General features: G+C 38.0%; 1 protein-coding gene across 1 annotated transcript in view; it reads left to right on the plus strand.

Annotated features, from left to right (window-relative positions):
• srl (spargel) overlaps positions 1–19,717 on the plus strand; it is a 280,903-nt gene that overhangs the window by 251,605 nt on the left and 9,581 nt on the right. The window contains exon 13 of the mRNA XM_067151403.2: positions 7,367–7,512. Within this exon, the coding sequence (XP_067007504.2) occupies positions 7,367–7,512 (146 nt within the window). The remainder of the gene's footprint in view (positions 1–7,366; positions 7,513–19,717) is intronic.

Consider the following 19,717-nt stretch of genomic DNA (forward strand, 5'->3'; position numbering starts at 1 on the left):
TAAACATTGCAACAGTGGGGAATGAAACCGCTGAAGACCTCAGGCAGTTTATCGGCACATTCTCAAGCAACTTACAAGCACTTAAAGCATTGAAATTAGATACTCTTCTCGAAGAAGTAATAATGTCTCAACATATTGTTGATCATCTTGATTATGAAACCAGGAGGGGCTGGGAACTAGAAGCAAACTCTAACATAAATTCCTCCCTCAAACAATTAACATCTTACATTGAACATCGCTGCCAAGTCCTTGAAAGCATGCAAATATCTGTCAGCCAAGGTGCACAGTAGTAAAGAAAGCTCACACAAGAAAACACCGTTGTCCTATACACATGTTGCATGCATTAACAATCAGAGCTCTTATTGTAAACAAGGTCATGCATCAGGACTTTTTGCATGTGAAGCATTTCTCAAGTTAACAGTGTCAAATCGCATTCAATATGCTCGTGACAACAAACTCTGTTTAAATTGTCTTAAAGCATCACATAAAACATCTAGAGTGTACATCCAGTCACTGTCGCAAATGCAACAAGGCCCACAACATATTACTATATCTTGAAAATCACAAGTCTAGTACAACTAACGAAACTACTTCTAACAACAAGGTGGTATTTGCCACCGTTCACACAACTACCAAGAATGAACATCCATGTACTCGAAACAAACCATATGTGTTGTTATCCACAGTTATTGTCAAAATCAAGGATCACAGTGGTAAATTATTTAAGGTTCGAGGACTCTTAGACAGTGGCAGTCAAACTCATCTCATCACTAAAGACACTGTCAACAGACCAAATTTAAAATGTAAAGAAGACACCACTTCTATTGTAGGCATTAACAATTCTTCATCAACTCTGAAACACAGTGTGGATATTCACCTCCAGTCCACAGCATCAGATTTTAACACTATCATAAATTGTTTAGTGGTTCCTGCCATCACAGAGGAAATGCCTTCTATGGAGTTAGATTACAAATCGTGGAACCTACCTAGTGACATCACACTAACAGATCCTAAATTCTACAGTCCAGGCAAGGTAGATTTAATCGTTGGTGCAGAGCTGTTTTTTAACATTTTAAAAACAGATGGGAAAAAGCGTGCAGGTGATTACCCGGTATTGCAGGACACTCATCTGGGTTGGATAATTTATGGTAAATGCCCTCAGTCAAACAGCCATCCTGCATGCAACACAGTCACTTCTCTCTTTGTCAAAAAGGAGGACCAACTTGACACGCAACTTCGTAAATTTTGGGAAATAGAAGAATTACACACCAAACCTAAAACTCAGGATGAACAACAATGTTTACATCACTTCAAGGATAACACCACACACACTCCTGAAGGAAGATTCGTTGTCAGGTTACCTCGTAAAGAAACTCGATCACCCTCGGGCACTTCTCGTGATATGGCAACACAACGCTTTCAACAGCTGGAAGCAAAATTCAAGAAAAATCCAGTATTGCATGAACAGTATGCGAACTTCATGTCAGAGTATGAACAGTTATCTCACATGAGGGAGGTAGGCCTACATGTAACAGATGATTCTGAGCATTATTACTTGCCACACCATGCAGTATTTAAACAAAGCACAACTATATCAGTCAGAGTAGTTTTTGACGCATCAGCCAAAACCACTACTGGAGTGTCGCTTAATGATACATTGTTAGCAGGGCCTACTATACAACAAGACCTTTATTCCATTGTGTTGATATTCAGGACACCCATCATTGCATTTATGGGAGACATCACAAAAATGTACAGACAAATTCGGGTTCATGAAAATGACGCGGTTGCAAAGAAGTATTTGGAGGGAATCACCACAAACAGCTATCAAGGGCTGTCACGTATGGCACAGCTTCAGCTCCATATTGGTAACACAGTGCCTCAAACAACTGGCAGAAGATGAAGCAACTTCATTTCCACTGGTGTCAATAGTTTTACAACGGGACTTTTATGTTGACGATGCTCTGTGTGGTGCATCCAACATTGCTGAAGAAATACAATTGCAAAGTGAACTCATAGCCTTACTCAATAAAGGTGGTTTTCCCATCAGGAAATGGTGCTCAAATCATCAAGCTACACTTGCGGCTGTTCCATCTGAAGACGGAGAAATTAACTTACCTTTCCAGTTTGATGATGACACCATACAAGCTTTAGGATTACCATGGCATCCTATGCCAGACAAATTCTTAGTAGCAAACAGAATCAAACATATTCCAGGGAACAGTAACATTACTAAATGCACCACTACATCAAAATGTTTCTCCAGAAATTGTGGTTACACAAACTTGATTGGGTTCAAACATCACCTGAAGACATAGCCGCAGACTGGAAGGTGCTTCAGAACCATTTGATGCACATTGAAAATATTCAGGTGGATAGACATGTTTCAGGAGCAGGTGTGTGTTGTAACATTCAAGTGCATGGTTTTTCAGACACCTCTCAAACAGCATATGGAGCTTGCATCTACCTTCGATCTGTAAATCAGCAAGGGAAAATAAGTGTCAAGTTGTTGTGCTCAAAATCCAGAGTGGCTCCAGTCAAACGAGTCACACTCCCTCGTCTTGAATTGTTTGCAGCTGCATTGCTGGCTCAATTTCTTCAAAAATCCATTCCAATTTTAAATCTTGGAATTAATGAAAATCATTTGTTGACAGATTCTACCATTGTTTTATCATGGTTGGCTTCTCCTTCGTCTCGTTGGAAAACATTTGTAGCCAACAGGGTGGCAGAAATTCAGCAGTTAACTAATGTCAAAGATTGGCATCATGTTCTATCTCATCAAAACACTGCAGATTTAATTTCTCGAGGAGCTGAACCTCAAGAGTTACAACAGTCCACATTGTGGTGGTCAGGTCTATCGTGGTTGTCAGCACCTCAGCTCAACCTGCCGCAGCCCCTAGTCATCGATGAAAGTTGTCACACCACATTGGAACAGCGAACAGTAGCAACGTTACTTGTCACTAAAGGCAATGGGATCATCGAAAAATTTTCTTTGCTGACAAAACTACAAAGAGTTCTGTCGTATTGCAGCAGATTCATTCACAACTCCAAACAGCTAAACAATAAACTGTTGGTACCGTTGTCAGTTCAAGAACTTCAGTCATCATTAATGTCGTGCATTTGCATTGCTTAGGTGGAGTCATTCAGTGAAGAGATCAAGGAATTGCCAAAGGAAAGCATTGTATCAATCAATACATCACCTGATGACTCTAATTTTCAAACATGAACACTTACAACAGGCTCATGCAGGACCAGAATTGTTGTTAGCAACCTTTCGGCAACGTTATTGGATTCTGAATGCCAGAAATGTAGCCAGACAGCAAGTGCACAAATGCGAAACATGTTACAAATTGAAAGGCGTAACTAATCATCAACTCATGGCTGACTGTCCTGAGCATAGAGTTCAACCAGCATGTCCATTCAGTGTTTGTGGCTTTGATTATGGAGGTCCAATTCTACTTCGCCCAATTAACAAGAAGAGCAATGTCCATATCAAGGCATACATCGCACTATTTGTTTGCTTCACGATGAAGGCTGTACATTTGGAAGTAGTCAGCAGTCTTACCAAAGATGTTTTCTTAGCCGCACTTCGCCGTTTCATAGCCAGAAGAGGATAGCCCGCAGATATCTATAGTGACAATGCTACTGCGTTTATTGGAGCCAATAGAGAACTAAAAGATCTTCACCAATTCATGGCATCACAGCAGCATCAAGAGGAAGTTGTAAGCAATCTGGCAAACAAGGATATCAACTGGCATTACATTCCATCTCGTTCACCCCATTTTGGAGGATTATGGGAAGCTGGCATCAAGTCAGTTAAATATCATTTGCATTGAGTTGTTGGAAACTCATCGTTAACATTTGAAGAGCTTAGTACTGTGCTCACACAAATTGAAGCCCGTTTAAATTCTCGTCCACTTACAGTCCTATCCTCAGATCCGGCTGACCCTCAACCCTTAACTCCAGGTCATTTTCTTACTGGAAACAGTTTGAATTCCATCCCTGAATCCAATCTGACTCTTGTACCCAGCAATAAACTTTCAGCATGGAAACGGTTGCAGCAAATGGTGCAACACTTTTGGACCAGATGGCATAAGGAATACTTAACCCAACTACAAAACAGGCCAAAGTGGGCCTCCCAGCAACCCAGTATACAACTTGGAGCAGTGGTGGTTATCAAGGAGGACAATTTACCCCTGCTTCAGTGGAGACTAGGTGTGGTTGAGGAACTTCAGGTTCCGATTGACTTGTGCGAGCTGTCACCATGAAAACTGCTTATGGAAATTTCAGGAGACCAGTAGTGAAATTGTGTCCCCTTCCCATTGAGTAGTGTTTTTTTAAATGACAATATGATTCCTAACAGTGTCAGTGAGTTGATTGGTGTATAAAGTTGTATTTGTATTTATTTTGTACAGTCATTTAACAAGATGAACAATTAAAAAACTTTCATTGTGCAGCTGTGAACAAAACAAAACAATGCATCAACCTGCACATCAGTGTAAAGCTCTGTTTCATTTTATCTATGTTAATTAGTGATTGATGTTCATTTAAGTGTATGTATTTGTATACTGATGACATTTTTGTTTTATGTTAGTGTTATTTTCATTGAAACTGTATTTTGTCTTGATCGAATGCAATCAACAGAGGGGAGAATGTTTCATCCTCTTAGAAAATTTATAGAGAGCGCGCTCTTGTTCGCATCTCGTTTGAATGATCAGAATGCATCTGGTTTCCGGCAACAAGAGAAGACAGACTTGATCAGCGACAACATGTTGGCTAGACATGCATTCACGGCCACATGGCTTCAAACTTAATCGATAGCCATCCAGGCATTTCATTTTATTGTTTAATGTGTAAATAGTCTTTGTGCATTTTTAATCATGTATAATTGTAATAAAAGTTCTATTACGTGTAATATTGGTGAATGACTCGGCCCTATGGTCTCATCACGTGCTTAACCAAACTACAGTCCACTACCAGAGTAATCATCGCTGCTTAGTAATACAACATGTGTGCTACAGCATTCAGTTCGTCATTCCAACAATGTTGTTATACCTATTCCCAAGAAACCCTGTGCTGACAAGTGTGAAACTACTGTACCATTTGTTTGGTATTTCATGCTTGCTGAATTTTAATATGTAATATTTACAGAAGAATGGAAAGACAAGTTGAAAGAGTTGCGAGAATATTAACTTGACTTCAGAAAAAATGTAGGAACATGAAACAATCCTGACTTTACGTCTGATCTTAGAGAATAGAATTAAGAACAAGCCCACATGCATGGCATTCGTAGATTTAGAAAAGGCATTCGATAATGTTGATTGGACCAAGCTATTTGAGATTCTGAAGGTGATCGGGATCATATACCAAGAACGAAGAATTATCTACAATCTGTTTAAAAATCAATCTGCATTGATAAAGAATTGAGGGCTTTGAAAAAGAAGCAGCAATCCAGAAAGGAGTGAGGCAAGGCTGCTGTTTGCCCCTCTCCTTTTCAGAATTTACATAGAACAGGCAGTAAAGGAAATCAAAGAATAATTTGGAAAGGGAATCGCAGTCTAAGGAGAGGGAATCAAAACCCTGAGATTTGCTGATGATGTTATTTTATCTGAGACTTCTGGAGATCTGGAGAAATTGCTGAATGGGACATCGTCTGGGGTAAGGAGTACAAGATGAAAATAAATAAGTCTAAGACAAAAGTAATGGAGTACAGTCGATTGAAGTTGGGTGATGCAGGTAATATTAGATTAGGTAATAGAAGTCTTAAAGGTAGGAGGTGAATATTGTTACTTCGGTAGTAAAATAAGTAATGATAGCAGAAGTAAGGAGCACTTAAAATGCAGACTAGCGCAGGCAAGGAATGCCTTTCTTAAGAACAGAAATTTGCTCACGTCGAACATTGATATTGGAATTAAAAAGGTGTTTTTGAAGACTTTCGTCTGGAATGTGGCATTGTATGGAAGTGAAACATGGACGATAACTAGTTCAGAAAAAATGATAATAGAAGCTGTTGAAATGTGGTGTTACAGAAGAATGCTGAAGGTGATTGGTGAGAGGAGATTGATTTGGCTAAATTTATTTTAAAATGATTTAAAATAGATTAAATGATAATAGGATAATAAAACAACTATTTAATTACTTTTGGAAAGGTAAAACAAAAATAATTGGTTTAAAGGAGTTCAGAATGATTTAGAAGAGCTGAATATTACAATGAAGCAAATTGAACATAGAGAAGAAAAAAGGATTCTCAAGAACAAACAAATAAGATTGTCATTAAAAACTGTACAACACAAACAATATGTCATATCTGATGAAGAAAGGGCAGCCAGGTCAGCCAGAATGAAGAGGTTTTGGGAAAGGAAGATGATGATGCAAGCTAAATCTTCAGTTAATTCTTTGTTAACATAAATGTATTTGGGTTTGATTTAAGTGCTCCAATGTGGGCTTAAACTATGTAAATAATTAAATAAATAAATAAATAAATAATAGTTTGTCTTGGGTCCACGTTGTCAATACACCTTTTATAATTGAAAATTATTTATTCATTCATACATTCAGGAACATTATGCATTCTCTTCATCAGTGAAGTCCTGAAACAGGTATGAATGAATTTTCAACTAGAAAAATTGTATTGACATGGTGGACCCAACACAAAATATTTTAAATACCAATTTTTTTAATAGATTTAAACAAGTCTATTCGAGATCAATTCAAATACCCATTATGGTTAAGTTTATCAACAGTTGGCTAAATTTGATGAGAAGAAGAGATAGAAAGATAGGGTACACCTTAAGACATCCAAAACTTGTTCAGTTGGTTTTGGGGTGAAGTGTAGGTGTGGGTAGACCAAAGTATGAATATGACAAGCCGATTAGAGCAGATGTAGGACGCAGCAGTTACATAGAAATGAAAAGTTTAACACAGAAGGGGGGGTCATGGAAAGCTGCTTCAAACCAGTCTATGGACTGATGACTCAAACGACTTTCTAATAAACATAACCAGATTAAATATATTATACAATATTTTAACTACTTACCGGTACTCTGTTCTTGGTCAGTGGATGAGCAGAATTACAAAGGCAGTGTAGTATCAACAGTTAATTTACATTGGATCTTTATTTGCAGTAAGTTATAAGATTAAGGTTGAAATACTCTATAAATTAATAATATACTTTTGTGTAACATTTCCTTTGTTTTCCAGAGCTTTTTTTATGTATATAAGTTGTTTCCTATGATTTACATTTCCTGCTGTTTACACCAGTATTCTTTGGGTCCCTTGAAAAGTGTAACGGGGGATAATAATATACTGTATATGAATTAGTAATGTAAATATATTCTTATTTTCTAATATGTTATTTTTCCTCTAGCGACAACTATGGGTTTGTGACGTTTGCTTACAAAGTGGATGCATACGAGGCCGTTGAACATGGAAATGATGATCCTAATCTACCTCGTTATGATCTGTGTTTTGGAGGGCGTCGTGCCTTCTGTAAGACACGCTATGCTGACCTCGGTAAGTGACCATGGTGTGTTTATTTTTCCCAATGAAACTTAACAGTTTAACTGAAATTTTTACTTGCAGAAGGAATTCCATTATTGAGTTCAGGAAACTTGCTTAGCATAGTTTATGTCTTTGTATAGTATTTATTTATTTATTTATTTATTTATTTATTTATTTATTTATTTATTTATTTATTTATTTATTTATTTATTTATTTATTTATTTATTTATTTATTTATTTATTTATTTATTCATTTATTTGCATATCAAAAGGAAGAAAAATAACTATACATACAAACTACTATAAATGCAAATAATAAAAATAATGGATAAAACATACAAATAATAAAATGCATGTTACTGGAATGACACAAAAGTGTTAGAGCCTAACGTCCATTCTAGTTATCCACTCAAGGCTCGAAGGTGTAACACTGAAAAAGTCTCTCGGATCACCTTTGTAGGCTCACAAATTGCACCCCTCAATGTTGGGCTGGATGATATGGTACGGTGCTCCACAATCACAGGTTTGGCTTGACTGCTTACCCAATTGTGTAGGTTGTACGCACACACTCCTTCTCCTGTTTGGATACAGTTGAAACTTTTCCACGTATGTCTCGGAAGTTTTTGTTTAATGTTTTCATTTTTTAAAGTACATTTCTGAACAGGTCTTACGAGGCAGTCATACACGATACAATCAGAAACCCATTTTACTTGGTGTATCCTGGTGATCAGGATAATTGACGAATTGTTGAGAAATTGTTAACCGAACTTAGAAATTTTTTGTTAATAATCAGAATATTTGATATATACTGTACATATAGCAAAATTTGATAGTATGTTTTTGTAGGAGGACTTATCTGGTATAAACAAAGAATTAATGAAAACTTGAAATCAAAGGTTTAACAATATTGCAAAGGTTTGAAATACCAATCATAGTGAATTATTTTTGTATTGTTTTGTTTTTGGTAGCAGGGCTGTATCATTTCCCTAAACAACTAAACTTTACTTGCATCATTGCATTTTGTCATGCCACTAGGATATGAGAATATCTGGGGATTAGTGTGTGATCTAGTTCAGAGTCTGTTTTATTACCTTCCTCCTGCTGATTATTTGTTATACAATAGAACCTCGATTCTCTGTTTTAGGGGGACATAAAATGTACTATACGGGAAACTGGAAAATCTGGAAACGAATTAAAACCATAAACAATTTGGCTAAACATCACAGTAATTAAATACAGTAGAAGTCCGTTATAGTGAGAATTCATAACGGCGAAAAATTTACTCGCTATAGCGGATTGTCGTTATATCTGATTTCTTGTAAAAGTCGGGAAAACCCCCATACTCGTTAAATTCAGTATGAAATGGCAATTAGTTTGTTCAAAATTTGGGTTTTTGCAGATAATATCCACACTGCGGTTTACTTGTTTGTTGTTTTCCGAAATCCGATACTACGTGAAAGTGTGCGTTTAATTTCATTCTGAAAAATATATATTACGGTATTTCTCCGAAGCCAAGACGACCCCCACTTTTTCCTTCAAAAAATTTTAATCAGGCTTAAAAAGTGCTTTGTAAAATCATATGAATGTCTTTCTTATACAGTACGCATTTTTAGACTGTAGACGCCGAACATTGGCTTTAGTTATGCCGTATTTTTTGCGGCTGTACAATTATGCTTTATTTCAGCGGGTTTAATAACCATTAACTTAAAATTGGCATCATAATATCGAAGGGAACTCGTTGAAAATTTGCCGGCAATACACATTCCATGCGCCTGTGCAATACAACGATCCATCAGTAAAATATTCTTGCTTACTATAAAACTGTTGCTTTCACTCAGTCAGATATAACTGGCTGCTGCTACACACACGTCTTGCTTACCAGATTCGGCCAACTTCAGTGGCTAGCGATGTATAGGTCTTAATCGTGGACTTTGAAATTCAACGAACGAGTTTATTGCGCCGCGGTATGGCAATTCCGCCCATACTTTTTTGTGCACGAACCTCACAATTTTATCTTCGACTTCTTTAAAGCGTCCTTGTTGCGAGCGACTGAATGCATTTTTTTGTGCAGTATGCCGTTTCAAGCTATCTTTGTCTTCACGTTAATGCCGAATATTGGCTTTAGTTAGGCCTATGCTGTATTTTCTTGCGGGTGCACAATTATTATACATTTCCGAGTGTTTAATAGCCATTAACTTAAAATTGCCATCATAACATCGACGAGAACCCGTTGAAAATTTGCCAGCAATACCTGTTCCACGTATTTTTACAATACGGCGATCCATCACGAAAATATTCCTGCTGTCTATAAAACTTGATTTTACTAAGTGTCAGTGGTACAGCAGGCGCGTTATAACTCTGCTACTGAGTAGCCGTGGCCTTTCTAAGAATTCGAAGGCTCGCAAATTTGCTGCCATTCTGCGGATTTGAGAAACGTTTTTGTAGAGGATAATAGAATGTCATTCTCTCTTCACTGTTTCCCGAGATCCAGTGACGTTACACATAGGCACTGTACGACCGGTCGCCGCGGCTAGCGATGTGGGCCTATGATAAAGAGGCGATCGTTTATTTTTGAGTTCTGCGGGTGCGGGGGTGAAAAGAAACAGCGTTGTTATTGCGGTAGTTGCCAGTGGTGTTCATTACTATCACGCCGCGAATGCGAAATAACCCTTGATTTTTCACATGAGATTCTGAGCGAAAAAACGTCGTCTTGGATTCAGAGAAATACGGTATCACTCCAGAGGCTTCTGTGGCAAACATTTCAGTTTTCTTCTTCAAACGGCATCACCTAACCTAACCGTACATGTACCACGAAATCCTATTTGAAACGCATATAGAGAAATAATAACCTCCTAGCTAAAAATTGACATGGGAATAGCTTTCCGAAATTTAACTAGACGTGAGAAAATATAAACTATCCTCTGAAATCAGTTATGTACCCTGCCATAACTTGAGGTTATCACTTTCTTACTTAATTTCAGTATACGATATACCATTAAAATTAAGAGATTGTTTACTTAAGCCTATATTTTTAACTAGTAACAACTGCTATCGGCCACGTTATTTACGCATTTATTACGAATTTTCTTTTGAGGACAGCAGTCGACGGGTATTAGTAATTGACTCAAATATTGCCTTTGAATGTTGACGAGAGAACTCGCAAATGCAAATAGCGCGAAAACTATACTGTACCAAAGATGATTGATCGCATTTTGTGGCAAACTTTTCAGTTTTGTTATTCAAATAGCGTCACATATCCTAACTTCTCTATACTATATGTATGATGAAAACATACTTCAAGCGGAAGTAGAGAAATTACAACCTTCTCGCTATAAATTACATGATAATAGCCTTTCCGTAATTTATTGACGTGAGAAAATATAAACTAACCTCGTAATTGACGCACTCTGCCATGTCTTGAGATGTAGGCCTATCTCATTCTTATTTAATTGCGGTATTTAGCATTAAAATTAAGCGATCGTTTATTCAGCGTTTATCTTTAACGAGTTAACAACAGTTATCGGACACGTTATTTACGCATTTATTACGAAAACATGTTCTACTTTTTCATTTTCCTCGCGGAAGAGCAGTTGATGGGTATTACTAATCGACTCCGACATTGCCTTCGAATGTCGACGAGAGAGCTCGCTGTTGGGCATAGCGAGAAAACGATATGGTGCCGAAGATGTTCGATCGCATGCAGTATAATGACTGGGTGCATAAATATCGGCAACGGAAGAATCGAGCGCGCATAATCGCTCGTAATAACGGATGTGTCAGTGATAGGGTTCTCGCTGTAACCGAAGGATAATACACGGTTTAATATAGGAATTTTGAAGGGACGGACACAAGTTATCGTTATAACGGGGTTCTACATATATGCCATACTCGCTATAACGAACTTCTACTGTATATATAATTTTAATATTGCAAACACTGCTAAAACAAACCAAACTTCAGCCCTAGTGGTCCTGGGCCTACCAAACTACCGCTGCTCAGCCCAAAGGTCTGTCGATTATAAAGTGACGCATGGTCAGTGTGACAAAACCTCTCGGCTGTTATTCTTGGCTCTCAAGACCATGGTTGCCATCTCACCATCAGATAGCTCCTCAATAACCGGGGCTTCCGGGTGAGAGACAGGCAAGCTAGATCACACGGCCGACTTCTAGCGTTAATTACAAGAGTTAAAAATCTTTGTCCGTTTCCCATGAAAACTTATTTCATGTCAGCAACTTTGATCAGCCTAGCTCATCGAAAACATAACGCCAAACCGAATAACAGTTGATTGCAAGTAGTTAGAGCATTCTCTAATCTAATAAAATAAAGCACACCAGATACAAAAGCACTGAACATGATGGCAAAATCTCTTCTTTTTTGTCCTCTATTGTAATTTGATCACCAGTCTACTGCTTATAGTAAGTTTCTGGATATCTTTACTGCAGAAATTAGGCCTATAATAGACTTTTAAAGGTCATGTTGAACTCGAGAATATGGTACCGAATGTAAGTATCGATTCTCAAAAGTTCTCCAATGCGTTATATATTCAATTCTGCCTGTCACTAATCACAAAGCAGATTGCGGGGGGGGGGGGGGGGGAGTCATGATAACTCCAGAAATTTCAGTTTATTCGTGACTTAGAGCTCAGCAGGAAAGCGCGCATGTTGCTCAAGCCAGTATGCGTGGGAAATTACAGGCTTACAACTTTTTTAAATGTTATACTGCGCAAATAAAACAGCTGATGTTTTCATAAGGACATTTTATAAACACACAATCGTAAAAATCCCCGTCTTAGAACCAAAAAAAAGTAATGGCTTTATATGAATAGCTTGATGTTGAAAGGGGATTTCTGCAGATTTTACTAATTTTTTTTTTTTTTGGTGTGATACTACAGATGATAAGTAGGGCCACCATTTTGTATAGATAGGAGACTTATGCAGTCCACACCACAGCTGTGTCAAGTTTGTGAAATCTCTGTGTGATGTTAAACGGAGACATCTGCTGTAGATGTCCCCATTGAACATGAATTACGCTGATCACTGCTAGAGTTTACCAGCACTGCACAGCAGAAAGCGGTGCCATTCTGTTTGTTACTGTGTGGAGAGTTGTGTTGTATGTACACGTTAACTCATGCAGTTTTGCGATTAAAAAGTGAACCGTCATAATGTCTTCGAGTGAAACTGATAGCAATGGAAATGTGTCTGGTGGGACGAGGAAAAAGGGAGTAGTTAATTTTCATCTGTACCCTGCAATATCCGAAAGGATGGTAGGCATGCTGGGAAAACCTGTCAAAACAGCAAAGGCGAATCTGTACCTGCTAAGGTTGTTGCTACATCTTGTGGGTAAGTTCGAGAGAATTTGTTGTTTTTATTCCTACCTCTCATACCATATTTTATTTCTGATACAATTTGATCGTATTCAATTAACGATATTAATATAGCATAAGATAGCTTTTTAGAGGCATAATGATAAACATTTCAGTAATAAAATTCTTCGTCCTTTGCTTCAGGTACAAAATTGTTAACCTGCGATAACTCACATATCGGCAAGTCCCGTGATCGCGATGTGTTGTTAGGTGTAGCCTAACATCTGTACACTGGAACCTCGATTCTCCATTTTTGGAGGGACCACGAAAAAAAAAAAAAACGTACAATACCGGAAAATGGAAAATCCGGGAACGAATAAACCATCAACAATCTGACCAAACATCACAGAAATGAAATATGTATACTTATAATCTTACAAATGCCCCTAAACCAAACCAAACTACAGCCCCAATGGGCCTCCCACCTACCAAGCGACCACCCTCAGTCTGAAGGCCTGCAGATTACGAGGTGACGCATGGTCAGTGTGACGAATCTTCTCGGCCGTTATTCCCGGCTCTCTAGACCGGCAGGGTCGCCATATCACCATTAAATAGCTCCTCAATTAAAGATACCATAATCGTAGAATGACTGAACCTGGAAGCAGCCCTCATATCCAGGTCAAAATGCCTGACCTGGCCAGTAATCGAACCCGGGCCCTCCGGGTGGGAGGGAGGCAAGTTAGACCACGGGGCTGGCTTCAGACGTTTATTACCGGTACGCGATTTAAAAATCTTGAAACTTTACATTCAGTTTTACTGGGGAAACTTCGTCAGTTTCCTCTAAAATCTTCGTCATATTCCTTTGAAAACTTATTTCAGTTCAGCAGCTTTGATCAGACAAACTCTTCGAAAAATCTAATACCCGTAATGCCAAGCCAATCAACAATCGACACCACAAGTAGTTTTTCATTCTCTACATTAGATACAGAAGCATCGAACATGATGGCAAAATCTTTTTTTTAAATCTTCCATTGTAATATTGTCACCGGTATACTGTTCCTAGTCAGTTTATGGAAATCTCGTACCGCGTAAATTAGGCCTACATCGACTTTTAAAGGTTATGTTGAACTTGAGAATACGGTTTCGAAAGTATTAATTCTCAAGTTCTCGAATGCATTATATTTAAAGTTAAAAATGTCATTGTTCCGTATTGAAGAATATTACAGTTAAAATTGAAATAATTGATAAAGAGATTCAACCTATTCAATACAAAAGAATAAGAAATGTAGTGAATTACATTCCCATTTAATAATTGGTAGAAATGGTACCTGTTTCGACCCTAGTCCAGGTCATCATCAGCCGATTAAGACGAAAAACAATGCATAGGATCAGTAGAAGAGGCGATATAAAAATGAAATGGGGGTAGACACTGTAAAACTTAGTAAAATGCTAATCACTCAAAAGAAAACTGCGCAATTCTCTGAGTGGTAGCATACAGTAGCACACGTAGCACTAGGCAAAGTCCCACAATGTTTACGAATAGCGGAGAACGGTTAAATGAGTTGTTTTTTAATACTGTCAGGCATAAAGTCACATCACAATCGAACACATACGAAGATCTATAATCGTGCAGGAGTTGAAGATGAGTAGATCCATTGAAGCAACTTGCCAGCTCCCGGTGATCAGCGCGACACATTCAATATCAGGCACTGTGGTTTCAAATGCCCAAAGTAAAATGGAGAATAGCTTGACGATCCAGTAATTTACCTCGGTCGCGGGAAAGTAAGTATATAGATAAATATAATACAATTCAATATAATTGAATAAATAATTGTGCTCCTATAGAATTCTTAGAACAGTTGAGGTGAAAAAACAATTGTGAAGAGAAAAAAAATATAGTAAAAAACGCAATACCGGAAACAAATGAAAACGTATATGCACAGTGCGCAATTTTTTAAAACGTAAAAAATTTAGGTCTTGATTGAAGTAGTCAAAATTTGGCGCAAGGCAGGAGTTGAGTATGAATGCGAAGAACCGAAATGAAAGTGGATTTTTTTCTTTTCTTTTTCTCTCTCCGGTTCTTCTCATTCATACTCAACTCCTGCCTTGCGCCAATTTCAACTACTTCAATCAAGACCTAAATTTTTTACGTTTAAAAAAATTGCGCACTGTGCATATACGTTTTCATTTGTTTCCGGTATTGCGCTTTTTACTATATTTTTTCTCTTCACAATTGTTTTTTCACCTCAGCTGTTCTAAGAATTCTATAGGAGCACAATTACTTATTCAATTATATTGAATTGTATTATATTTATCTATATACTGTACTTACTTTCCCGCAACCGAGGAAAATTACTGGATCGTCAAGCTATTCTCCATTTTACTTTGGGCATTTGAAACCACAGTGCCTGATATTGAATGCGTCGCGCTGATCACCGGGAGCTGGCAAATTGCTTCAATGGATCTACTCATCTTCAACTCCTGCACGATTGTGGATCTTCATATGTGTTCGATTGTGATGTGACTTTATGCCTGACAGTATTTAAAAGCTGCTCATTTGACCGTTCTCCGCTATTCGTAAACATTGTGGGACTTTGCCTAGTGCTGCGTGTGCTACTGTATGCTACCACTCAGAGAATTGCACACTGTTTTCTTTTGAGTGATTTGCATTTTACTTCTAAGTTTTACAGTGTCTACTGCCATTTCATTTTTATATCGCCTCTTCTATGGATCCTATGCATTGTTTTTCGTCTTAATCGGCTGATGATGACCTGGACTAGGGTCGAAACCGGTACCATTTTTACCAATTATTAAATGGGAATGTAATTCACTACATTTCTTATTCTTTTGTATTGAATAGGTTGAATATCTTTATCAATTATTTCAATTTTAACTGCATTATATTTAGTTCTGCCCGTCACTAATCACAATCAAATTGGAACATACATACATACATTATCATTATAGACTGTTATGCCTTTCAGCGTTCAGTCTGCAAGTCTCTGTGAATTTACTAAACGTCGCCACAATCCTTGATTTGCAACTAGTGTTGTGGCCTCATTCAGTTCTATACCTCTTATATTTAAATCTTTAGAAACCGTGTCTAACAATCGTCGTCTTGGTCTACCTCTACTTCTCTTACCCTCCATAACAGAGTCCTTTATTCTCCTAGGTAACCTATCCTCATCCATTCGCCTCACATGACCCCACCATTGAAGCCGGTTTATGCGTACAGCTTCATCCATCAAGTTCATTCCTAAATTAGCCTTTATCTCCTCATTCTGAGTACCCTCCTGCAATTGTTCCCACCTGTTTGTACCAGCAATCATTCTTGCTACTTTCATGTCTTACTTCTAACTTATGAATAAGATATCCTGAGTCCACCCAGCTTTCGCTCCCGTAAAGCAAAGTTGGTCTGAAAACAGACCGATGTAAAGATAGTTTCGTCTGGGAGCTGACACTCTTCTTACAGAATACTGTTGATCGCAACTGCGAGCTTATTGCATTAGCTTTACGACACCTTGATTCAATCTCACTTACTATATTACCATCCTGGGAGAACACACAACCTAAATACTTAAAATGATCGACCTGTTCTAGCCTTGTATCACCAATTTGACATTCAATTCTGTTGAATTTCTTACCTACTGACATCAATTTAGTCTTCGAGAGGCTAATTTTCATACCATACTCATTGCACCTATTTTCAAGTTCCAAGATATTAGACTGCAGGCTTTCGGCACAATCTGCCATTAAGACCAAGTCGTCAGCATAGGCCAGACTGCTTACTACATTTCCACTTAACTGAATCCCTCCCTGCCATTTTGTACCCTTCAGCAGATGATCCATGTAAACTACGAACAACAAAGGTGAAAGATTACAGCCTTGTCTAACTCCTGTAAATACCCTGAACCAAGAACTCATTCTACCATCAATTCTCACTGAAGCCCAATTGTCAACATAAATGCTTTTGATTGATTTTAATAATCTACCTTTAATTCCATAGTCCCCCAGTATAGTGAACATCTTTTCCCTCGATACCCTGTCATGCTTTCTCTAGATCTACGAAACGTAAACACAACTGCCTATTCCTCTCATAGCATTTTTCATTTACCTGACGCATGCTGAAAATCTGATTCTGACAGCCTCTCTGTGGTCTGAAATCACACTGGTTTTCATCCAACTTCCTCTCAACCACTGATCGCACCCTCCCTTCCAAGATGCCAGTGAAAACTTTGCCTGGTATACGAATCATTGAGATACCTCGATAGTTGTTGCAATCTTTCCTGTTCCCTTGCTTATAGATAGGTGCAATTACTGCTTTTGTCCAATCTGAAGGTATCTTCCCAACACTCCATGCTAATTTTACTACTCTATGGCCCGGTTGTATAAAGACATCTGACTGGAGATCAATTAAGAACTTAGTTCTGAAAATGAACTGAGATTACGACTTCATTGCGTTGTATAAAACTGATCTCGGTTTACACATGTGTACTTCAGATGTAATCGGAGTTCAAAAAAGTGGACGTAGCAACACCGCAAAACAAATGAAATACGAAATAGCTCGGCCCTTTGGATAATACATAAATGGCGGGATTGCCCTGGCCGTGACTGTAAACAAATGAAATAAGAAACTGCCTTGACTGTCGAAGAAGGAGAAGAAGATAATATTGAAATCTCGCGAAGTAAACATGGAAGGAAATTCAAAGGAGCGTTCTGCGAATTTCACACCGAAATAAAAGGACGTTCTGGTGGATATTGTACTATCAAGGTACAAACCTATAATAGAAAATAAAAGAACCAATATGGTGACATCAATGTTGAAACAGAAAGCCGTTGACTTGTCAACTTAAAGAGATCTCTAACAACCATTTGAAAACTTCTTGTAACATAAAACATACACATGGGTGACAGGGGATAATTTCTTTGAGTAGTTTTTTGTAGTGTGTCCCTTAACTTCATTTCCGGTCGTTCAACATCTTTCGAGAAACGAAATCTCATTTTGTACATTTGATCACTCATTTCCATCATCGGATTCCATCTGTACCGAAAGACGCGAGGAGCTCATCGTAAAATCAACTCTTCTTCATCAGACGAAAAGGCAGAATAATCTGACATCCCTGCTAAAGAAAATATATATGTATATTACACAGTTGCTTTGTTTTGTAAACTTGAAACATAATTTAAAATAATTCATTATTGAAGCAGTATCTTAAAACTAAGTAACAACAACGTGTTGGTATGGCAGTAGGCTATTGTTTATATGATATTCACATAACCTCACTTCTGAAAAAATCCAGCGATCTTTAGCAATATTATTTAACTACTAGCATTCAAGATATTTATAACTCATCTCGATATTATTAAGGTGCGGTATTCTTACGCAGATACGATACAAGGAAACACTTCTCAAGTCTTCAGGGCTAGTTCAGTGTTTAATATGAATGATAATGATCTAGGTTCAAGGAGATTAACCGACGAATATTCGCCAGTCAAATCTGAACTTAGATCGAGATGAGATGATCTTAGATTAGCCTTTATACAACGGAAAATCGAAGTTCAGCTTGACTGGCAGCCATTTTTCCTCATTAAACTCTGATCAAATGTTTTATACAACCGGGCCTATGAAGCCATTTCATTCCTGCCTTCCCACTATACTTCACCATTTCAGGTCTAATTTCATCTATTCTTGCTGCTTTATGACAGTGGAGTTTATTTACCATCCTTTCCACTTCCTCAAGCGTAATTTCACTAACATCATTTTCCTCCTCCCCATGAGCTTGGCTGTTCGCAACACCACCAGAATGATTTCCTTTTACATTGAGATGATGTCCAAAATATTCCTCCACCTCTCCAGTGATTCCCTGGGATCTATTACGAGTTCACCTGAATTACTCAAAACACTGTTCATTTCCTTTTTCCCTCCCTTCCTAAGATTCTTTATTACTGTCCAGAAAGGTTTCCCTGCTGCTTGACCTAGCCTTTCCAGGTTATTACCAAAATCTTCCCACGACTTCTTTTTGGATTCAACAACTATTTGTTTCGCTCTGTTTCTTTCATCTACGCACAAATCCCTGTCTGCCTCGGTCCTTGTTTGGAGCCATTTCTGATAAGCCTTCTTTTTACGTTTACAAGCTGCTCTCACTTCATCATTCCACCATTCCATCATTCCCATCTTTACACACAGTTGTTCCTAGGCATTCCCTTGCTGTTTCTACTACAGCATCCCTGTATGCTACCCATTCACTTTCTATATCCTGAACCTGCTTACTGTCTACTGTTTGAAACTTTTCATGAACTTCTGTCTAATTTCCTCGTCCTGGAGATTTTCTACCCTTATTCGTTTGCAGACAGATTTCACTTTTTCTTCCCTAGGCCTAGAGATACTTAGTTCACTACAGATCAGATAGTGGTCTGTATCATGGAAAAATCCCCGGAAAACTCGTACATTCCTAACGGTTTGCCTGAATTTGAAGTCGGTTACGATATAGTCTATTATGGATCTGGTACCCCTAGCCTCCCATGTGTAGTGGTGAATAGCCTTATGCTTGAAGAAGGTATTTGTAACTGCTAAACCCATACTAGCACAGAAGTCCAGCAAATGCTTCCCATTCCCATTAGCTTCCATATCTTCCCCACATTTTCATACAGACATACTTTTCAATTTCTTTAACACAATTTAACCTTTTAGCACTTGCTGAATTTGTTTGGATGACATGTAAGTTCTGCTAGAGCCTCCTTGACTGCACTACCTGTGAAGTGAGTTGTCACAAGCTATTTCATTTATATGGTAGTTTTGTTTTAGGAGTAGATAGTTTTCAATATCTCCTCCGTATTGATCTGTCGTGGTACAGATATGCAAAACCTTTCATATATCTCAATTGCCTCTCAAGAACGTCTTAATAGCCTCTCAG

This window comes from Anabrus simplex, chromosome 7, assembly GCF_040414725.1.
Source record: "Anabrus simplex isolate iqAnaSimp1 chromosome 7, ASM4041472v1, whole genome shotgun sequence".
Classification (NCBI taxonomy): domain Eukaryota; kingdom Metazoa; phylum Arthropoda; class Insecta; order Orthoptera; family Tettigoniidae; genus Anabrus; species Anabrus simplex.